General features: G+C 38.8%; 2 protein-coding genes and 1 pseudogene across 3 annotated transcripts; 1 reads left to right on the forward strand and 2 right to left on the reverse strand.

Annotated features, from left to right (window-relative positions):
* Positions 1-3,867: 3,867 nt before the first annotated feature.
* On the reverse strand, positions 3,868-6,103 carry LOC146479468 (E3 ubiquitin-protein ligase TRIM71-like; annotated as a pseudogene).
* A 5,225-nt stretch (positions 6,104-11,328) lies between these two features.
* Positions 11,329-14,581, forward strand: LOC146479469 (uncharacterized). Of its 2 annotated transcripts, XM_085110206.1 has the most exons (8): positions 11,329-11,422; positions 11,660-11,709; positions 12,213-12,283; positions 12,744-12,826; positions 12,925-13,002; positions 13,141-13,228; positions 14,155-14,274; positions 14,324-14,581. In XM_085110206.1, exons 3-8 carry the CDS (start codon positions 12,224-12,226, stop codon positions 14,423-14,425), a joined length of 531 nt encoding a protein of 176 aa, XP_084966332.1. In that variant the 5' UTR covers positions 11,329-11,422; positions 11,660-11,709; positions 12,213-12,223; the 3' UTR covers positions 14,426-14,581. The 2 variants fall into 2 exon arrangements, with proteins under 2 accessions (XP_084966332.1, XP_084966331.1); XM_085110205.1 differs by lacking the exons at positions 11,329-11,422; positions 11,660-11,709 and having other exon boundaries at positions 11,733-12,283.
* A 3,193-nt stretch (positions 14,582-17,774) lies between these two features.
* Positions 17,775-20,552, reverse strand: LOC146479470 (E3 ubiquitin-protein ligase TRIM71-like). The gene has a single exon (XM_085110333.1). It carries the CDS (start codon positions 20,468-20,470, stop codon positions 18,218-18,220), a length of 2,253 nt encoding a protein of 750 aa, XP_084966459.1. The 5' UTR covers positions 20,471-20,552; the 3' UTR covers positions 17,775-18,217.
* Positions 20,553-24,236: the final 3,684 nt, after the last annotated feature.

A 24,236-nucleotide genomic window follows, 5' to 3' on the forward strand; every position in this document is an offset into this window, starting at 1 on the left:
GAAATCATGCAAAATGGGCGATAATTATTTGATAATGCAAACTTCAGGAGCGCTGAACGAGAAGATTAACGCAAAGTACTTTAATTGTTGTCTCCTGTGTTCCCAGGTCTTTTCCTGCTCTTTTAATCACATCTTTGCGCAAGCTAATACAGATTGATCTGTTCTGTGAAGATTTCAAGTGTAAATGATTTTTTTTTTTTTTTTTTATTTGCTTGATCAAATCTTCATGTTGGTCTTGTATGAAAATCGAAAAGAAAATTGTCCCTATTGTATAAAAACGTGAAATTTTTACTGCCAGATGGGATACAATACCGCGCAAGACGGGAGACTGGGGATAGTGAGGCTATGACGTCAGTACAGGATCGCTTGTTTCGCGATTTCTCTGTTCTTCGGTTGTTTTTCGTATGCAAAGGAAGAAAACTGTGTGGACAAAATTATGACTGTTGAATGAATGTTGAATGCTTACGAAACAACCGAGAAATAAATAAACCGCAAAAGTAGCGACCCTGTATGGACATCACAGCAATACTATCCTCAGTCTCCATCTTAGCGGTATTGTATCCCACCGGGGGTGAAATTCCACGTTTTTTCTTAGCCTCAAAAAGTTAATTGAGAATGAACAATGTGTCTTGCAAGAGAATGGAATCCATAATATTATTTTCGCTCAAATAGATTTGTTCTAGTCTTAGTTCAGTCTTCTTTTCAATTGTAATGTGGCTAATAGCCCATTACTAACTTACTTAATTTATTAATTAATTAATTTTCTAGCAAAATTTTCTGCTCAAAATAAGGGACTGTTCGTAGTCTAGCCCAGTGCCGTGCACACCTTTTTTCTGCTTCAAGCAGCACCAATGGCATTACCGTCAACTAGCGCTAAAACGTAATTTGTTGAGATGCACAAGAAGTTCTTAATTTGTACCTCAAAGTTTCGACAACACGCCTATACTGAAACAACTCGCACAAACAGGATCAAATGTTGCCCTCGAAGCTCGAAAATTCTCTTTCCACCACAAATTCAAAGCGTGCGAATGCTACACACGTCTGAGGTCTCTAACCAGAACTTGGGCCTTGGAAACACTTAAGCCGACGGCGTTACTTCCAAGAGATAAAAGAGAGAACATTTGACTTCCGGTTTTTATAAATTTTGGATTTCTTTACCTTTTTATGAGAAATTTTATGCTAATTACAGGGCCGTACATAACGAGGGGCGCAGAGGGGGCAGCTGCCCCCGCCAGGGAAACTTTTTTTTTTCTTTAAACATAGTGTTTGAGTTTGCTGGGCTTTTTCTTTGTCGCTATATTGGTCCGAATCACAAGAAAATCGACAAACTGGATTTAAAAAAAATAATTCCAAATAATTGTTTTGGAAAATCTTTCAAGGCAAAAGCCAGTACGAGTTTTCTTATGAAAGTACTGATTTTGCAATTTGGACTGTCTGTCGTTTAGAATTTGGCATGTAAATAAAGACTGACAAGCCTACGCGACTCCCTGGCGCGTGATTGAGCCTTTTTAAAATGTTTGGTTCAGGCTAATCAAGGTTTTTGTGCCATAATAAATCATGACAGCTAGTGAGGCAAAAAGCATCAGTGTGTTTTGTTTTCTTTAAAGGTCTTAGAGGCAGCTTTCTGTGTACGGGTGAAAACAAAAACGTCCAACTAGAAACCCTGTCTGTATAGAGGAGCCCCCTGTGAGGGGTGTGCGGAGTTTGTCCCCCCCCCCCCCCCCCCCCGACAAAAAATCCTAGGTACGGCCCTGAATAACACCATTTTGATTTTTAGTTATTCGCTGCGATTTCACTTTGCGGTTTAGACACATTTCACCTTCTCACCTGCAATACATGCTTCCGGCAATGAAATGAAACATTAAAAAATAAGAAACTACCTCTTGACCTCTCTTCACTTCTTGTTGGTGGAATAAATTGAAAAGTGACAGGCCTTGTCAAGGTTTTAGACAGTGCCTTAGGCTACATTTAATCATGTACTCACCGACCATCTCCCACATGTTTATCAAAATTCGTGAAATATTCATGCTAAACGGATAACGAAGACAGTTGAAAAAACTATTTCCATCTCCATTTAGTTTTGGTAAGAGCGCGAGGAATTAGAACTAGACGATCAGAGTTCGCTAGCAATTTTTTTCCAGATATTTTGTTTTGCTGTTGTCGTTTGAATTATCTTGCCATTCCATTGCTGAAAAGCATTTTTAAGTGAGTGCATAGTTGGAACGAAACATACATTATTTGACTGTATTTGACTTGGCACATTAGCGCTTATACTGCTATATACTGCTAGAGGTCACACTAACCTCATCCACCCGAGATTAGAAAGTTACCCCTCCCCCTCCTTCCGCTCCGCCCAACTAACAAGCCATTCCTTGTTTGGTTTTACTTATTAATGCACAGGAGCTTATGTCTGATATAATCATAAACATCAAGCAACGTTTTAACGAAATGTTACAATTTATTGACACTTGTCAACTTTTTTATTGCAACTTTATCACAATCAAACTAGGTTATTATTATTTCTTACCAGATCATATTACTACTTACAAAAATGAATTCATTAACAGTTACTACCTGTTGGTCTGTCATGATAAGTCGCATTTGTGATAATTAAGCTGAATATGAAGTTGATGTCAACTACGGCATCACTAGTAAAAAACTTATTATAAACCGATCGTAATTTTTAAGAAGATTACGACATTTTTAATTTGTAAGACATGTTTCGATCTTACAAACATCATCGTCAGTTACAGAATATTTGAAAAACCGCTAGGACTATATAACAACTAAGCGAACGAAAAAGCAGGTAAAAGCAAAGGATAATATAGAATTATAGTAAAATACAAGTAAACCTTCGGAGCTAAAGTTCTCTTAATTCAACAAATAGGTTGAAGTAGGTTTTTACACCCTTAAACAATATAAACAAACCGCAAGCAAAGCATATTGTGAACCTTTTTAAAATACAGCAATGACTCTGCGTAAGCCAAAAAGCACGAATACTGTTCTGTGTTTTAGCTAATAATAATAACCTTTATTTACCCTCGGCAGTGTTTATAGCACAAGTGGGGCCGAGCATTAAACACCACAAGCAAATAATTTAAATTTAAATAACATGCCTAAAAATCCCAACTGGCAGGAGGCAAACCAGATGGCTATTAACAAGCGCAGCCGAGGAGATGAACTTGGGGCTATTGAGAAACAACCTGCTCTTGGTACCTCCGGATTTCAAGTCAGGCGCCCTAACCACTCGGCCACGATTTCACCAAGAGACTCATACATCTTGGCATGCGCTCACAGTTTGTATTATTTGCATACGACGGCAAATAATGAACTCCACTTTCAACATGCCACCCTGAAAAAGGCAGCACTGCCGAAAAGTCGGTGAATATCAACCGAACTTAATAGCGTTACAGTATACCAAAACCTTTTGTATCACCGGTTGTTCAAAGCCCGAGTAACGTGGGTTAACGTGAACTTTGATTCGAGTATATTTACTAATCCATAAGGATTCGTCCAAAAGATTTTTGTCCTTGAGTTTTGCCTAAGACTATTTTTTACCATTAGCTTAAAATGAGCCTTTAAAATTATTTTTGATGAGCGAGGTGAAAATCTCGGTTAACTTTTAATCGTGGATTAGCGTTAATTGGCTTTCGAACAACCGGGCCCAGGGTAATAAAGTGCACCACATGGAAGTATTACTCAGTAGCTTTCAGTTTATTCGTTGCACTTTGAAAATTTTCATCCCACGGCTTCAAAAAATAAGGTCCAGCTTGTACAGTTTGACAAAACAGAAATACGGACACGTAATCAGTAGTTTTCATTTGTATGGTTACACTTTAGTAATTTAACATAACAGTCACAGCACAGTTATTCAAAAATTTGTATACGATTATTCAGGATGTCAGTCACAACTATCCTTCCATCGCTTAGCACTGCTGTGGAGTTTGCTCTGTTAAACTTTCCTATTGCATTACCCCATGAACCGAACTTTGTAACAAACTTTCCACTTGGATCGAACACCTGGATTCTGTGATTCCCTGCATCACAAACCATAAGATGGCCTGCTTTGTTCAGTGACAAGCGGCGAGGGTCATTGAACTCCCCATCCCCATTCCCCTCCTTTCCGAATTTGTAAAGAAAGTTTCCTTCCTTATCAAAAACCTTGATGACGTGTTCACCACCGTCTGACACAACGAGATTTCTGCCTACCTGAATACAGTGCTGGGGTTGTTTTAAAGATCCCGTTTCACCCATTTTTCGTAAAAAATGGCCTTTAGGAGAAAAGACCTTACAGAGATTGTTTCCACAATCAGCTACAATAATGTTGTCATCACTGTCAATGGACAAACCGATGGGATACTTAAGCTGGTGATCAAGATTTCCTTCTCCTCCAAACTGTCCAAGGTATGCACCCCGACCACTAAAAAGTTGAACTCGGCTGTTTAAACAATCCGATACTATAATGTCACCAGTTCGAAACGTTATCCCAGCGGGTTCCTTAAACTGTTCCTTTTTAACTCCTGTTCTACCAAAAGACATTAAGTAAGTCCCATTACTTCTATATACCTGAACTCTGTCGTTACGACTATTACACACAGCAATTTCGTTCCGTTCATTTACTGCCACCCCCATAGGTTCACTGAGATTTCCAGCAGACGAACCTTGTTGTCCAAAAGATAACACGTGTTTGTACCGTCTGGGTTTCACTTGAACCTCAAAAGTACTGCCACGAACATGTTCTCCATTTACCTTCACTGATGCCTGGCATGTTCCGGTTTCTTTGGCAAAGTAGCTGATCTTGTAAGTGCCATCTTTGTTATCTTGGACTTGCGCTTTAGTAGCACAGTCATGTCCTTGACGATTTGTGATTTCCACTGTTACGCAGTCACGTTCTCCGTAACATTGTTCTCCTTGAGCGTTCTTTGTTGTTACAACAATCTGCGCTTCAAGTCCAACAGTTGCTTCACTGATTCCTTTTCCTTTGGCACTTGATTGCTGTGCATTACTCTTGCTGAAGAACGTTTTGAAAGAGCCAAATCCCTCAGTGTTCAATTTCTCCTCAAATGTCTTGTTTTCTACGAAAACGAACTGACGAAGACTTTCAAGGTCACGGTCGACTTCATCTTCTTTATTATTGTCCGGTAAAAAAGAGCTTAATAAATTTGAGTCACACTGCACAATCTCGGTGATAGTGCTGCGTTTCAAAATCCTTTCAGTTTTTTCAATTCCGGCTTCCTGCACTTTTAATTGCATCTTGAATCTCTTGTTTTCGTTTTTCCAGGCGTTCCACAGATTCTTTCGCTTGATTATCCACAGCTTGAAAAATATCCAGCTTGTTCGCTTCCACGATTGCATTAATCTTGTCAGCAAACATCTGTGCGCTTGTTTTGTTTCTAGCGGCTTGTGCTGTAATTTTAACACATTGCTCGTCAAGTTCGGCGATTCTAATCATCTCTCTCTGCACATTTTGCTTTTGGGATTCAATCGCCGACTTCATTTGACACTTGTGTTCATTGGCAACATCTTCCAAAATCATTTTGGCGTGACCGTCGTGAGCTGTAACAACACAAGAATTGCAAATGGCAACTTTACAATCGATGCAAAAGAATTTCAGCTCTTCTTTTTCGTGGTGTTTCTGTTGGCAAAATGTTGGCCGCTTTAAAATGTTCTCAAAGTCTTCATCTTGAAAGTCTTTCAAAGCCAACACATGGTGTTCTTTATTCGCTCTGATGCCATTATGCAGACTGATGCAGTCATCGCACCAGAAGGAGCAACACTGGAAGCAGTAGAAACAATGCTCGCTTCCTTTGTCGCAATTTCCGCATTTGACTCGTGAAGTTTTGCATTCTTTGATGGCCAGTACATCTAGAAGGCTATTCAATCGAAAGTTGGTGGGAAACTCGTTCAGATTTCCGCCTCCTGGAATCTTAAAAACTCTTCTGCATTCTGGACATGCTATTTCATCTTGGCGAGCACTCGTTCGTTGAATGCCCTCCAGGCAGTGAAGGCAAAAGCTGTGCAAGCAAGGCAGCTGCTACTTGGTTATACACACAGAACAGGATACTTCTTCGTGAAGATTGTGCAACAAGGTCTGGATTTCCATGATTGATATACAAAAAACGAGCAAGGCTTGTAATTAAAACTACACCTCAAAACAACGATCCCTGAAACAAGGAAACAATAGTACCTTCTACCGCTCTAAATAACATTTAAAGTGTCCTGTTGACATTACGACCAATAAAAATGCTTCATTTGACATGTTATGTCAAGAGTATTTTTCACAGAAAGCTTGCGAAACGAAAACGATATCCTGGATTTCTAGGAAATTGCTGGGTCAAGATCAAATCAACACTCAATTCTTGTGAAAGGATCATTTATATTGGTTACTATGCCTATCTCTGAAGGGTATTAATTTTCATCCTTTTTTTTCTGATTTTGGTAAAAATATGTTCGGAAGGCCTAAATCGGTTCACAAATTCAGATTAAATTGTGACGAAAAACAGGAAAGTACGGAAAATGTTACTAAGACAGGCAAATAACTGAGGCCAGCTAGCATATTCTGATAGACAACAAAAGCGCGTAAGTTCGGGCAACCTACAGCACCGCAGAATGACCAGTTCTTCCTTCTCGGGTGATATGGCTGTGCAAAGGAGGGTCGGGAGGAGGGGCGGCAAGAAAAAAGAGCCTGGGACCGAGAAGCGATACTCCCACAACTTGTAAAATGGTCCACTCACAATTTAGTCAACGGTGTTTTTAAACAGGGAATTTTTTTCTGCATTTCTGTGTATTCCACGCGCGTAATACAAGCAAAGATGGTCTTTTGTCTCGCCTTCAAACAGGAAAATATACCATGGCAGTCACATTTATGAAGGCAATATCGCCTGTGTGCTTTTCTCGTGTATTGAGATCGGGGACGACTGAGTCAGACTTCCAGGTTATGATATTTCAGCCGGTTTGACACCTATTACATATTGTGTATGTGTCTTCCAATTAAGCTTAATTTAAAGTGAATAAACCTTTCACTTTCAATAGAACCACTTGAACCGATCAGGATTTCATAACATCGGCGATTTTCATCTTTCGTGTAGCGCGTAACTGTCACTGTGGTGATAATTTATGGATTTGATATATTTAAAAAAATGGAGGAGAAAAAATGGTATAAACTGCTAAGAAGTGAAGGATAGAATCATTTTCCAGGGACGAGACAGACGTAGCTACACAATTTTGTATTCTTTTGTGATTCGATATGTTGTTGTCTAGATCTAACTAAAATCGCAGCACAAACTGTGTCAGAATTTTCCAGTCTCAGAATTCGAAAGAAATACGTGTCACAGACGGACTGTATGAAAATTTGACGTTCATCCAATTTTTTCGTCAAAAGCTCTTTATGTTTTGATGAACGAACTGGGGACCGTGCAGTTTTAAAAAGTAGAATTTGAAGTTGTTGGAGGAGGCTCCTGCTCAGAAGCTGTTGAGTAAATGAATGAAGAACGAACGAAACAAAGAGGGCACCTCTATCTCGATTCGAAACTCGAGGCACGTGAAAACGTAATAGCTTTTTTCGTTTGTTTATTTTTTTGTCTTTGTTTTGTTGTTTGGTTTTTTTTTCTTCTTCTTCTTCTTCTTCTTCTTCTTCTTCTTCTTCTTCTTCTTCTTCTTCTTCTTCTTCTTCTTCTTCTTCTTCTTCTTCGTCTTCTTCTTCTTGAAACTTATGAAGTGCGAAGCTCTTGATGCTTGTATTTTTGTGCGTACGAGCCTCACACAGGCGACTCTCTCAACTCCTGCTCTCCATTCCCATTTTCGCTCAATGAATACTCGCGAGTATGACCGACCAACGCAAGAAATGCGGACGGCTTAGCAGTTTATACCATTTAACCTGTGAGTTCCATACTAAGATAAAGTGTGACTATTCAAATTATAGCTACTGAGCCGCAATCTTCTGCGAAGGTGTTCATTAACGCGAAAACGTCGATTGTAAAGTGCGAATATCCAACATGAAGAGCAGACTATCTCTTCTTTCAAGATGGCTGGCCGGGGGCGGCCATTTTGAATATCGAGAATGCCCTGAGGAGGAGTTTGATTGGAAAGGAATCGATTAGTGCTTTTATGTGCTATTTAGTGTGCTACCATTCAATTTTAAACGATTTGGCAGTATTTCTAATTCTACGCGGTGTTTCAAGAAAGTGAAATGCAATTTCCGGATAATACGCTAACTCTTCCACAACCGCTTACTGATTATTTGAAGAAAAGTTTCTCATACAGTGGAGCTCAGTTGTGGAACAATTTACCAATAGAATTACGGCCAGCAACTTATATCCTTGAATGATTTTTAGACTACATTGAGACGCCACAGTTATAAGTAAGATTTTAAACACGGCTTCCAAGAAAAGCAGCATTTATTGTTTTATTATTTCTTAACTTTTTATAATCCTGGTTATTTAGGTAGAGAGATAGTTAGTTGATAATGATAATTAAGTAGCTGATGGAAATTACGTTTATAAATAAAGTTATCCTATCCTTATCCTATCCTAACATTAATTATGTTAACTGTGACATAGCTAACCGCCTGGACTCCCTAGACGGTGGACAAAGGACTGGCAGGTGAAATTTAACCCTCAAAAATGTGAGGTTGTGAGAATAACGCACAAACAGAACAAGAGCAAGCGCTCCTACCTCCTGTAAAATATGGAGTTTAAGTGAGCTTATTCATAAAAGACTTAAGTGTTAATGTCTCTTATGACTTATCTTGGTCCAACCATGTAAATCTCACAGTAAACAAAGCAAACAAAAATCTGGGTCTGTTAAAGCGCAGTGTTGGTGGTAAGAATAGCGAAATCTTCTCAACGCCCCTATAAATCACTAATGAGATCAATCTTGGAATACGCACGCCCAGTATGGTCACCTCACATGGTAAAAGACATTGTTGCCATAGAGAAAGTACAGCGAAGAGCATCAAGAATTGCCCTCGGTCAAAAACCGCAGGATATGCTCTATGAAGAACGATGTGCGCTACTAAACTGGAATGCTCTTGAACATCGCGGAGATTATCTGTCTTTAGTAGAATACTGCAAGACAGTATTTAGACTAAATGGCTTGAATTTTAACGACTATTTCGAGTACTGTAAGAGTAAAATTACGCGAAGCTAATCATCGACATAAAATCCAGTTGAAATCAGCAAGAGTGAATTGTTTTAAGTACTCTTTTTTCGTTAGGATCGTGAAGCACAACACTGGAACGACTTACCGAACCACCCTTTTAATGAAGGACATTATATCAATAATTTTAAAAAGAATTTGAAAAAGCATATGAACATTTACGAGTATTTTTTACACAAGTATTTTTTCTAATAGTTTATAAACATCCAAGTTTTAACATTGTACATAAACTTTTCATAGTATTTATTTCTACTTTTTTTTGTTGTTAGTTTTCACTAAGGGAACCTTTAAAAGAGGGATAACCTCAAAGTTCTACTTTTCAAGTTGATTTGAATTTGGAATAAAGTATTATTAATCGTGTTATCTGAAAAAGGTATGGAGAGGGGCAACATACCTGACTCTGGCGTGATCTAACTGAGGTTGAAAACACAAACACCCAAGATCCGTAAGTTATTTATTTATTTATTTATTTATTTATTTGTTTACTTATTTATTTATTTATTTATTTATTTATTTATTTATTTATTTATTTATTTATTTATTTATTTATTTATTTATTTACTTGAAACGAACCCTCACAAGAATCTTCATATTTGAAGTAGGTGAGGTTTGTTGGAAGAAGAAGAAGAAGAAGAAGGGTTAACTTACTTAAGGACGGTGCCTACTAATACCGAAGTATTTTTGTGCGGTTTATGACTATGCAAGAAAGGCAGATCTTAGCAAGGCCTATTGGAATCTAAAATGAAAATTGGGGGTAGCCACGCATTTTCAGAAATAAGTAAGCAATAAAAATTTAAAAAGCGCCAAGATCTAAAGCAATGTATGGGATTTTTTCCTAAATTGAAGTTTAATTATCTCTGGAAAATGCATGGTTACCCCAATTTTCTTTCGAGAAACCAAGAGCACTTGATAGGGTCTGCTTTCTCCGCATTGTTTTAAACCACGCAAAAATATCCCTGTATTAGTAGGCACCACCCATAGGACCCCCGAACATCTTGAGATGCGCAGAACGTTTGCGCAGTAACAATAGTATTTTCAAGAAATTATTGATGTAATCGACATCGACCTAAAAGATGTTAAGAAATCCACGAATTCAACACTTCTGCCAGAGTTGCAAATGAACACAGTAATTTTATGACGTTTTAGGACGAAAACAAGCCTTGCACCACAATGAGGCTGCGCCTCGTGCACATCTAAGAAAATGTGTCCCACATGGGAGAAAAAGACGCTGTCGCGTCTTATATAATGTTTTCAGCATTATCAAGTTTTCGGCGCTCCCTCGGCAGGTGGACCGGTGAGGCGATTTTTTTTTTACGCCCACTTCAAGATGGCGGACAGTTACCGTGACAGACTGGTAACTAGCAAGTCAAGTAGAGTAACACAACATTACTTCCGGTAAATTCGCGATCGCTTTCGCGTGTTTCCATGGCTTCTCAAGACGTTGTTTTTACCTGTTTTTACACTGAGACACCAGACATCATTAGCGAAATGTAAATTTAATGAGCTGAGATCAATTAAAGCGCGGATAACCTTGTAAAGAATACTTCTCAAATCGCCTCCGAACATTTTTATAGTATGTAGTGTATCGAGCCCCCCCGGGGGGGGTTACTTCCTTATAAGAGGCTAATGGGGATGTGCCGCTGGATGGGGTCGCATTTTCACGACTGGATTGACTAGAATGGGGTCGCATTTTCAATAGAGTTACTAGAATGGGGTCGCACATTTTCGGATTTTTGGGGTGAGAAACTTCTATTAAGTAGGGATTCAAAATGGTCTCGGTTGAAAAGTTCAGAAAGGTGTTGTTTATTAAATGTAACAATCACCTTGCATTACATTCCGTTCTTGAAAGTAGATGCATAAATAGAAAGTGACTTAGTTGGGATCGCGAAAATTACACTATACCAATAAGTGACTAAGATGGGGTCTATAACTGGCGACAAAATGGACTATAATGGGGCAGGGGCTCTGATAGGCCAGCGGCACATACCCAGCAAAACTTAACCCAAGTACCCCCCCCCCCCCCCCCGGGCGAGCCCCTTTCTACGGCTAACCCAACCTCTACTACCTTTAGAAAATATGTCTCGAACTTTTATAGTGTCACCATTCCTTGAGTACAGTTCAAAGCTCAGAAGACATTTTTCTGGTGGGCGTAAAACGAAATCGATTTTCATTTTACGCCCACTTTTTGGGCCCGCGGAAACTAACGAAGAAACTGGGCATGAAAAAAGTGCGATCGTTCGTTGGGAAGCTGGTAACTAAGAGATATGTAAGTTTTGGCGGCAAAATTGTTTCCATTTCGCGGTAATTTGTCACACTCGTGGAAAATTCGTCTATTTCTCTGTTTACACTAGTTTTCTGTGAGATCGATTGGACATGGCGTTATCAGTTGACAAGTGAGTGTCAGTAAAGCTGTACCTTATACAGCTAGACATAAAACATGATTAAACCAATACTTTATAGAGTAATGATACACTTCCACTTAAGGCTGGTGGTCTGTTTTTAGTGGTGCCTCTCACTTCCATGAAGAAATTGGAGGAGAGCTAACCAGTACAGGTTTGTATACATGCAATTATTAAAATAATACAAAAATAACAAATAATGATAAAAAAAAATAATAACAATAAATGAATAAATTAATGCCACAAATGTGAATCATGGCTGCTCCTAATGACTTTCCAGCACCATGTTATAACCAACTGGCGGGATGCTGACCAATGAAGGCTATTTACAAACTGTGATAATAATGATCTTTATTGAGGAAATCAATGTCACTAATAAGTGATTTACAAAAGAGTCCTCGAGTCCTGTAGAGTAGTTGAATTTGAGACTATGGAAGAAAAATCCAGATAGTGGCAGGGTGGAGGATTTGACCCCTAGTGGGCTAACTAATAGGCCACGCCTAGTTATTAGTAGGCTTCCCATTGAGAAGTATTCTAGTTACTATAACAAACAAAAATAATAGTGCCCATGTTTGCATGAGGTATGTGACAGTAGTAATTTTGCACAGATAAACAAAGTCAATATCTCCAAATATGCTATTTTATTCTCCACTTCAGTAAAGTGTACAATGTGCCAACATGTCAGCAGCAGAACAATCACCATGTTAAATAACAGTATCGACATACAGGTAGATGTAACAGTTAACTTGCACTTTTCAATAACAGGTGGAATCTGAAATACAAAACACTGCATGAGCAGATGGTTGCATTTTTTCCTGCCATCAATCAAACAAAGTGGATCAAAATCCACCAATCACCGTGCACGAGCGTGACCTATTGATCCTGTTACTTTGTTTCTAAAGCTTCCAGTGCAGTCATTGACGGTAGCGAAAAATGCAACTGTCGGCAGTGATTTCAATTTCGGATTTGGCATGTTATAGCAAAGCACAGTAATCAACAGTGATGGGCTATGCGTAAAGGATTTGTCTCAATCATCAAGAATTTTGGTCATATTTGTGCAAACAGTAACTACATTTTAATATTAACAATTTATTCAATTTTCTTATTTACAAAAACGTTTCCTATCATGGCCTCTTAACCATCACCATACATAGTCAAATGGAATTATCTTTTCTTATTATAAAATAGGGGTCCTCCCAATCACTGGTTGAAGCACTCGATTATATACAGACAAAAATTCTTGATGGGGACAATCAATGCTTCTGCGAAAGGTTAGGAAGTCATGAATTTGCAATATGTCTCACAGAGATCATATTAGATTGTGTTTGCGTGTGCCCACAATACCTATTGTGCTTGGTGTTGTACACAGGTGTAATGAGCTGACCAGGGCTGAGAAAGACCAATTTGTTGGTAAATGGCCCAAAGTCCTCACATTCCATTTAAAAAGGTTGGTTTATTTCGAAGAATTGGTTTTGAAAGTTACATAATTTTGTGGAGATTTTTGTCTTAGCTTCTTGTATTTAATACCTGAACTCTAAAGACAAGGGATCCTTTTTCCCCTAATATTTGCAGTAATATATTGCAGATTTGAGAGAACAGGAATTAACAAATTGAGGAAGAAATTGATATATCCTGCATGGTTTGACTGCTTACTATTGAATGAGCCATCAAAGGTATAATTATTTTTGATACAATAAGAAAGTAAAATATAATTTTGTTAGAAAAGCTGTAAGTAGTGACATACCCTAATTTATTGTCTGTACTATCATTACCTGTATATAGCTTTATTTTAAGAATATTAGTATTATAGTTGAACCTCCGCCAATGCACAGCTCCCGTAAGTGGACACCTCTCAAAAGCAGACACCTGTGCTTGGTCCCAAAGGTGTCCGCTTATGGGAAGTGTTCACTTATGGGAAGTTTGATTGTAGTTATTTTGATCTCTACAAATAAACTGGGTTGACATTCAAAAAGGAAAAGTGATGAAATAGTCCACTTAGCTTTGTTGACCAGCTGATTTAGGTATGAACAGGAACAACTTGGCTAACACAACGATCATACTTTATTCAGGCTGTCGGCCATGTTTTTTACACACAACTCACACTCGTTCCCATGCGCAACACCACTGACCAATTACAGCAGTCCTACCAACAGCTTGAAAGAAATACTCCCTTGTATTTATTTTGGTTGGTTGTTTAACTGTAACTCTATAGAAAATATGTATAAATTCATACTTTCCTTATTTCCATTGTAACATTTGTGAAAGTTTTGGGATAACCTGAAACAGGCCACTAGCTGATGAAACACTTGCCTTCTGTTCATGTTTCCCACAACTTCCACTTGCCATATCCATCCCCATTTATAGAAATTGATTCAGGTTAGAATTAACAACATTACAGTCTGCAGGCTCTCTGACAGTGACCACCTCTTTTAGCCAACCACTTTTCCTGACATTAAATAGGAGGTTGCCTATACCAGTATTTGAGAGGTTCCACTGTATTACCATTTAAATGTTTATCTAAGAAAGGGTACACAACTATAGAAATAGTTAAGATTATGCCTTCTCTAATTGTTTATACTATAATTTTTTGCTTACATAGAACAGCAATATGTACGAGTTGCAAGGTGTTGTTGTACATAGTGGTACTAAGTGCAAATGTGGCCACCATTATAGCTACTGCAAGGTGGACCAGAGGTGGTTCTGTATGAATGATGAAGTGGTATGTTAAAGCCATACATACAGTTTCTTACTTTTACATTTTTTTGCAGGTTTCTTGTGTATCACATAACGAAGCTCTTGGGCAAGAGGCTTATCTTCTTTTTACGTCCTTCAAAATAATCATGATACAAAAGAGATTAGCCTTTATTTAAAAGGAGGGATCCCAGCCTAAAAAGATGTGCGTGTGTGTAGGGGGTGAGGAGTTTGGGGGGGCATCGGTACAATTTAGGGACAGGACGATCAATAATTTTGCCAACAATAGAACAAGGCCAATATTCTGCCATCTTGACCTAAGCTTGGCCAATAAAAGATTTTATTATATGCATCCATGAGTAAACGGGTAACAGGTAATCCTAAGTGGGCAAGATGGCTCCATCTTGATCAGGTGAGTAGCCAATCAGAGGACAGGATTCACTTCATCTTGCAAGCGATGCAATAAAATTCCAAATTATACAGTTATATAGTTATTGTGGGTTCCAAAGGGGGGTGACAAGTTAGAAACAAGATCAGAATAATTTAACAGCCAGCATTAATTACTTTGTTAGTTATTAGCAGGCAGACGGTGTACACCAGAAAAATGTGGAAGAGGAAGCAACTCAAAATGGAGTCTGCTTCAATGGACAATCAGTGCTTGACCCCAATGTTCATTAGATTTAACCACACCATCACTAGACCCAACAGACATTACAGACAACAGCAGTCAAGTTGACAGTATTGATGAAATGCATCCAATCCACCCCATAGCAGAAGGTCTTTAGACAAAGGTCTATGAAGTGTGCAATGACATTGTTTCAAAATTAAAGAGTGAGGATGAAAATTTTATTGTGGGAGTCAGCTAGTTTGTTTCAAGGTATGAAAAACTCAAAGAAGGGAGTACCTGTAGCGTGATACCTCGAATTGCATCTGAGCTACATACTTTTGCAAGCCATCACCTTAACAGATTCCAGACTACAACCAAAAAAAAAAAAGGATTGGAAAAAGAAGAAAGCTAGGTGCAATCTACAGTAACAGGCCAGTGAAGAAAGGGGATTTCCTGAAGGATGAAGAAAACTCGAGCAGACTGACCTCCAAAACCATTTACAAGAAAGGCTGAGGATGAGGGCAATGACAGTGATGAATTTGATCGGTTTAGTCTTAGATTTCGTGTCAGGAAACGACCAAAGGTACAGAAAAGAAAGCATGATCTTGCAAGTAACATTGCAAAAAATCAGCAAAAATTATTCTGGAAAGTGTTAACAATTTAGGCAAGTGGTTGAGCTTAAAGAATCACAAGTAAGAGGATGTGACTGTGATTAACAAGGTTAAAGGAACACACATTCAATTACAAACAGCATTTGAGGGAGTTTGGGAGAATTTGAAAGTTTATGCAAGGCAAAGGGGTAAACAAACTCCCTCAAGTGTCTGCATCAGTCTATGTAAACACATGCACAATTTTCTATTTACAAGTTTTGTGATTGGTTGCTTTTTGCATACCTTGATTGCACTTGATTACCCTCTGTATAAGCAGCGTCCGTATTAAAACGAGCCGTACAAACTTGTACTCTCCAGAGTTCAACATTTATGTCTTAATTCATTTCCAGTCCCTTTTCTTGTAATCTTTCATGCCCAGTTTCCGCGGGCCCAAAAAGTGGGCGTAAAATGAAAATCGATTTCGTTTTACGCCCACCAGAAAAATGTCTTCTGCGCTTTGAACTGCACTCGAGGAATGGTGACACTATAAAAGTACGAGACATATTTTTTAAAGGTAGTAGAGGTTGGGTTAGCCGTAGAAAGGGGCTCGATACACTACATACTATAAAAATGTTCGGAGGCGATTTGAGAAGTATTCTTCACAAGGTTATCCGCACTTTAATTGATCTCAGCTCATTAAATTTACATTTCGCTAATGATGTCTGGTGTCTCAGTGTAAAAACAGGTAAAAACAACGTCTTGAGAAGCCATGGAAACACGCGAAAGCGATCGCGAATTTACCGGAAGTAATGTTGTGTTACTCTACTTGACTTGCTAGTTACCAGTCTGTCACGGTAACTGTCCGCCATCTTGAAGTGGGCGTAAAAAAAAAAAATTGCCCACTGCGGGGAGGCTTCCCTTGAAAGTGGTCCTTTTTTCGCGTTTGTAGGATGCGAAGGGGCAGCGAAATTTAAAATTCTAGCATTGAAAGTCGCTAAAAGAGACTGTCAACCAAAAAGGTAGTAAAAAATTAAAGTAAACGGAAGAGTAGCAAGAGTTGACAAGAAGTGATTTTTTTCCTTATTTTTGAGGTGCAGGAAACGGATACAATTATTTTATCAATTTTTTTTATTTTACTATTTTTTAGCTGTTGATGTTGCTGTTTTGTTAGAACACTTCCGAGTGGAGACTCCCCTTATAAAATTTTATGAAGTAACATTCCCCTCCCCCCTCCCTACCCAATTCACCGCCGGCAATACATTACAACAAAGACTTACAATCTACTGTATTTATCAATTTTTTTATTACAACCTTCATCACTATTAAGTAAACGAGATTAGAATCATTACTATTTCTAAATTATCTTAAATTATCTTTTAACATTGTTACAAAATATTTAGAGCAAGTAGTTAACTTGTTACAAAAATTGTATAATTTCACAAAGTACAAAACATTGATTACACTCAAATATATGAAATTAAGTAAGCGCAGTTTTACTACTGCAGGCTTTGCTTTAGCTCGTCGTTACCACTAGAAGCTATTTTCTCTTTTCTAATGCCACGAAAAGAGGGAACTCACTCACTTAATACTGTTACCTACAAAAGTATTGGGGAATATAAACTGCAAATGTACAAGCAGTATGATAGAGCGTTTCGCCGTAGCATCTTGTTAATTATTTGAAATCATTTGTGCTACCATGATTAAAACCAATTTACCTATACGTTATTAAAATAAGTATGTTTCTGTTTCTCATTATTATTATTTTAGGCTACAAATTAGTACGGAGCTGGCTCAACGGGAATATAGACACCTCTCGTCCTAGACATCTTCGTCGCCCATTGTGAGAGTTATAAATGAAAGCTGTCCAACTGAATTATTGTATTCTTCTACTACACACCAATAAAGCGGTTTTCATTTGAGTGTCGGAAGTAATTTCGCGTTTGCGTTAGTTTTCTCTTACTGCGCTCTGTGATTGGCTCGCAAAGTTTGCACAATTTGCTCAACCAATGGGAAGCAAAACCAAAACCAAACGTGTCTTGGCCAAACGCGTTTTTTCGCGCTTGACGCCAGTAACAAGTATTTACTTCGAGTCCGCAGCAACAAACACAAACAGAAGACGAAAAAAATGTGCCTCGTTACAGCTGCCTTTCGTCTACTATCAAAACGATTAAAAAAAAATGAACAGAAGCAAAACGAAATTACAATTATGTTTTTGTTAATTTTAATTTTTTTGTCATTTTTAATTATTTATTTATTATTTTTGTTGTTGTTTTATTTGTATTTATTTTTTATTAAATTTTTTTGTTGCTTTTCTGAATGACACATAAGCTTCTGTTACCTTTGCTTGTTTTTGTTTTTGTTTTTGTTTGTTTGGGCAGAGTATTAACCCATTTGACAACCGCTCTAATTATAGAGATAAAGGATGGAATACCTCTTAAAAACAATAATTTCAGGGATAATCACAAGCTTACAGGTGATTTAAGTTGGTTTAGGAATAAGGACTAACCGTATTGAGTCCTCAAAACTATACCGCTAAGGGATATGCTAAAACATCCTCCTTGGACGTCTTCATAAAGACCTGGCTTTTAAACAAATAGGTGCTTTATTCAATGCAGTTTATCTTGAGACAGTTCACTATGTGCTATTAATTTCTGTTCGAAAATAACTTAGAGCTCTGTGTGCTTCAGATTTAAAAAAAAAAAGTGATGTTCTAAACAAACTACAAACCAACCTGGTTCTATAATAGCATCGATTTTAAATCCCAGCAGTAACATTTACTCAAAAATCTGTATGCGATGATTCCGAATATCAGACACAACTATCTTCCCATCGCTTAGTGATGCTGTGGAGATTGGTCTGTTGAATTGTCCCACTGCACTGCCGTATGATCCAAACTTTGTAACAAACTTTCCGTTCGGTTCAAATGCCTGAATTCTGTGATTCCCTGCATCACAGACCATCAGTTGGCCTGCTTTGTTCACAGACAGGCAGCGGGGATCAGTAAACTCCCCGTCCCCATCCCCCTCCTTTCCAAATTTATACAAGAAATTTCCTTCCAAATCAAACACCTTGATGCAGTGTTCATCGGCGTCCGACACCATAAGATATTTGCAGAGCTGAATACAGTGGAGGGGGAAGGTGAGCGAACCCTCTCGGCCAATTTTACATAAAAGGTTTCCTTTATGGGAAAAGATTTTAATTAATTTGTTAACACTATCAGCCACAATAATATTGCCATCACTGTCTGTAGACAATCCATGAGGTTCGTTAAGCTGATGATCAAGATTTCCTTCTCCTCCACACTGTCCAAGGTATTTACCCTGACCACTAAAGTGTTGAACGCGGTGGTTAATATAATCCACCACTATAATGTTATCATTATGAAAGGCTATCCCAAGAGGCCGGTCAAATTCTCCCTGTAGATCACCTTTTCTACCAAAAGATCTGAAGTAGGTTCCATTACTACTGAATACCTGGATCCTATGGTTATAAGTATCAGCCACAGCAATTTCATTCCTTTCATTCACTGCTACCCCCCAAGGACGGCTAAACATTCCAACAGACGAACCTTCTCGTCCAAAAGATAACACGGGTCTGAACTGTCTGGGTTTGACTTGAACCTCAAAAGGACTGCCACGAACATGTTCTCCATTTACCTTCACTGATACCTGGCATCTTCCGGTTTCTTTGGTAAAGTAGCTGATCTTGTAGGTGCCATCTTTGTTATCTTGGACTTGCGCTTTAGTCGCACAGTCATGGCCTTGACGATTTGTGATTTCCACTGTTACGCAGTCACGCTCTTCGTAACATTGTTCTCCTTGAGCGTTCCTTGTTGTTACAACAATCTGCGCTTCAAGTCCAACAGTCGCTTCATTGATTCCTTTACCCTTGGCACTTGATTGCTGTGCATTACTCTTGCTGAGGAACGTTTTGAAAGAGCCAAATCCCTCAATGTTCAATTTCTCCTCAAATGTCTTGTTTTCTACAAAAACGAACTGACGAAGACTTTGAAGGTCATGGTCGACTTCACCTTCTTTATCATTGTGTGCCTCCGGTGAAATCGAGCTTAATAAATCTGAGTCACACTGCACAATCTCGGCGATAGTGCTTCGTTTCAAAAGCGTTTCAGTTTTTTCTATTCCTGTTTCCTCCACTTTAATTTGATCTTGAATTTTTTGTTTTTGTTTTTCCAGATGTTCCACAGATTCTTTCGCTTGATTATCCACGGCTTGAGAAATATCCAACTTGTTCGCTTCCACCATTGCAAAAATCTTGTCAGCAAACATCTGTGCGTTTGTTTTCACTCTAGCGGCTTGCGCTTGAATTTTAGCACATTGTTCCTCAAGTTCGGCGATATTAATCATCTTTCTTTGCACATTTCGTTTTTGAGATTCAATCGCCGACTTCATTTGTAACTTGCGTTCATCGGCAACTTCTTTCAAAATCATTTTCGCGTGACCGTCGTGAATTGTCGCAACACACGAATTGCAAATGGCCACTTGACAATCGGTGCAAAAGAATTTCAGCTCTTCTGTTTCGTGGTGCTTCTGTTGGCAAAATGCTGGCCGCTTTAAAATGTTCTCAAAGTCTTCATCTTGAAAGTCTTTCAAAGCCAACGCATGGTGTTCTTTATTGGCTCTGATGCCATTATGCAAGCTGACGCAGTCATCGCACCAGAAGGAGCAACACTGGAAGCAGTAGAAACAATGTTCGCTTCTTTTGTCGCAATTTCCGCACTTGACTAGTGAAGTTTTGCATTCTTTGATGGCCAGTACATCTAGTAAGCTATTCAATCGAAAGTTGGTTGGAAACTCATTAAGATTTCCGCCTCCAGGGATCTTAAAAACTCTTCTGCATTCTGGACATGCTATTTCATCTTGGCGAGCACTCGTTCGTTGAATGCCCTCCAGACAGTGAAGGCAAAAGCTGTGCAAACAAGGCAGCTGCTTTGGATCAGTGAACTTTGTCATACACACAGAACAGGATACTTCTTCATGAAGATTGTGCAACAAGGTCTGGATATCCATGATTGATATACAAAAACGAGCAGTGATTGTAGTTAAAATCACACCTCAAAACATCGATCCCAAAACAAGGGAACAATATAACCTTGTTTAAATAATGACATTCAAAGTGGCCTGTTGGGATTACAACGAATCAAAATGCTTCATTTGACATGTCCTGCCTATAGTTTTTTTCTTAGAAAGATTGTGAAACGAAAATGATATCCTAGATTTCTAGGAAATTGCCGGGTCAAGATGAAATCAACACTCAATTCTCGTGAAGGGATCATTTATGTGTTAACATAAACATTACTAGAATATTCGTGTCAACAAGAGGGGTATGAATTTTCATCCTTTTTTTTTTCTGATTTTGGTAAACATCTGTTTGGAAGGCCAAAATCGGTTCACAAATTCAGATTAAATTGTGACGAAAAACGGAAAGGTACGGAAAATGTTACTAAGACAGGGGAATAACTGAGGCCGGCTAGGATATTCTAATAGACAACAAAAGCGGTAAGTTCGGGCAACTTACAACACCGCAGAATGGATAGTTCTTCCTGCTTGGGTGATATGGCTGTGCAACGGAGGGTGGAGGGGCAGCAAAAAAAAGAGCTGGGACCGACAAGCGATACTCTCACAACTTGTAAAATGGTCCACTCATAATTTGGTCAACGGCGTTTTAAATAGGAAATTTTTTTCTGTCATTTCTGTATATTCCGCGAGCGGGATGTAAGCTAATTTGTTCTTTTCTCTCGCCTTCAAACAGGAAAATATACTATGGCAGTCATATTTGCGAAGGCAATATCGCCTGTAAGCTTTTCTCATGAGTTCAGGGACGACTGGGTCAGACTTCCAAGATAAGATATTTCACCCGGTTTGACACCTATTACATATTGTGCACGTGCCTTCCAATAAAGCTTAATTTAAAGTGAATAAACCTTTAACTTTCAATAGAACTACTTGAACTGATCAGGATTTCATAACATCGGTGATTTTCATCTTTCGTATAGCGCGTAACTGTCACTGTGGTGATAATTTATGGATTTGATATATTTTAAAAAAAATGGAAAAGAAAAAATGGTATAAACTGCTAAGAAGTCAAGGATAGAATCATTTTCCAGGGACGAGACAGACGTAGCTACACTATTTTGTATTCTTTTGTGATGCGATATAATGTTGTTGTCTAGATCTAACTAAAATCGCAGCACAAACTGTGTCAGAATTTTCCAGTCTCAGAATTCGAAAGAAATACGTGTCACCGGCGGACTGTATGAAAATTTGACGTTCATCCAATTTTTTCGTCAAAAGCTCTTTATGTTTTGATGAACGAACTGGGGACCGTGCAGTTTTAAAAAGTAGGATTTGAGGTCGTTGGAGGAGGCTCCCGCTTAGAAGCAGTTCATTAAATGAATGAAGAACGAACGAAAAAAAGGACACCTCTATCTCGATTCGAAACGCGTGACACTTAAAGTGAAAGCGTAAGAGGTTTTTGTTGTTTGTTTGTCTGCTTTTTTTGTTCTTGTTTTTCCTTCTTGAAACTTATGAATTGCGGAGCGCTTGATGCTTGTATTTCCGTGCGCGCGAGCCTCACACAGGCGACTCTCTCAACTCCTGCTCTCCATTCCCATTTCCGCTCAATGAATACTCGTACGACCGACCAACGCAAAAATTGCGGACAGATTAGCAGCTTATACCATTTAACCTGTGAGTACCATACTAAGATAAAGTGTGACTATTCATATGATAGCTACTGAGCCGCACTTTTCTGTGAAGGTGTTCATTAACGTGAAAAAGTCGATTGTAAAGTGAGACTATCCAGCATGAGGAGCAGTCTCGCCCTAGGACTATCTCTTCTTTCAAGATGGCTGGCCGGGCGCGGTCATTTTGAATATCGAGAATGCCCTGAGGACGAGTTTGATTGGAAAGGAATCGAGTAGTGCTTTTATATATTTAGTAGCATTTCTTATTGTGCTATTTAGTGCGCTACCATTCAATTTTAAAGGATTAGGCAGTATTTCTAATTCTACGTGGTGTTTTAAGAAAGTGAAATGTAATTTCCGGATAACATTAATTATGTTAACTGTGACATAGCTAACCGCCTGGACTCCCTAGAGGGATGGACAAAAGACTGGCAGGTGGAATTCAACCCTCAAAAATGTGAGGTTATGAGAAAAACGCATAAACAGAACAAGAGCAAGCACCTGTCAAATATGGAGTTGAAGTCAGCTTATTCATACACTTAGGTGTTAAGAGCCGTTGTCAGTAACTTTCAAGAATCCGGCGACAGAAGCGAAAATTCGAATTTCTTTTTATTTGCCCCAAAAGACCCTTTTGGTGAACTATTTTCAAAAATAAGATTCAAAAGTTCCAGCGAATTTTTATTTTGGCAAAAATTGGGAAAGTTCGAAATCGACCTACCCGTGCCCGATGGCCCGATTGAAATTATGCAAATTAGTACATTTTCAAACCCCTCGTTCAAGACAAGGCAACGTTTTCTCGAGTTGATACTTTCACAATCGTTTTTACATCCCTTGTGCTTGCTTCCAAAGTACATTTTATCTCGACCTGAACATTCTTTCATTTGAAGTTGCCCACGTTAAGAATACAATGTTTGCTATTCCTTAGATAAAATGATTTTTGCCATATTTCAGATGACCATATCATCGCGGGTATACAAATATACTGGTAATAAAAGAACTTTTTTGAACGGGCAATTGTTCTTATTTATCATGTTAAAATATTTAGTTTGGCCAGTGAAAAGTGAGCGCGCTAGGTCGAGATGTGTGGAATGCACTTTGCACAATTTGCCATTTTAGTACTTCATGTTCCTCCTGTTACTTTGCACGTGTCAATACAGTTCGCGGAAACTTTTAAATAAAAGCCAAGATCTCTGGTTTTATCTCATACCTTTATACACGTAAATAACTAGTTTTAAACTTGAGTGCTCCCCCTATTAACATTAAGTTATCAAATGATTCTTTTCAGGTAAAATTTTCGAGTTTATATTGAGGACTGGAAGGCCAAATGGTGCAAAATTCAAGAATTCAAATTTGATCACATTCAAGGATAACGATCACATTCAACGATCACACTTGCATTCAAGACATGAAAATTAATCAGATTCAACAGGCATCTCGATCATATTCAAGGTCATACATCACATTCAACAAGAACATTGCAGACATTCACATTCAACACTCACCAAGATCTGGGAAGAGGAACAAGTTCCAGAGGACTGGAAACGAGGACACCTAGTGAAGCTACCAAAGAAAGGGGACCTCTCACAATGCAACAACTGGAGGGGAATTATGCTGCTTTCTATACCGGGCAAAGTACTGAGCAGAATCATCCTAGAGAGACTGAAAACCGCCTTAGACAAGAAACTCCGGGACGAACAGGCAGGATTTCGACAAAACCGCTCATGCACGGACCACATCGCAACCTTACGGATCATCATCGAACAGTCCCTGGAGTGGCAGACCCCCCTGTACACAGTTTTCGTGGACTTCCAGAAGGCGTTTGACAGTGTTAATCGAGACGTCATCTGGAAACTGATGTACCATTATGGATTTCCACCAAAGTTTGTCACCATCATACAGCAGATGTACGAAGACGTCACCTGTCAAGTGATCCACGACGGGAAACTGACGGAACCATTCACCGTGCATACCGGCGTACGTCAGGGTTGTCTACTCTCACCGACGATTTTCCTGATGGTGGTTGACTGGGTTATGCGACAGTCTACAGCAGGCCGGAGGACAGGTATCCAGTGGACTTTTACTAGACAGCT

The sequence above is a fragment of the Pavona decussata genome, unplaced genomic scaffold (genome assembly GCF_977016875.1).
Source record: "Pavona decussata unplaced genomic scaffold, jaPavDecu1.1 SCAFFOLD_58, whole genome shotgun sequence".
Lineage (NCBI taxonomy): Eukaryota > Metazoa > Cnidaria > Anthozoa > Scleractinia > Agariciidae > Pavona > Pavona decussata.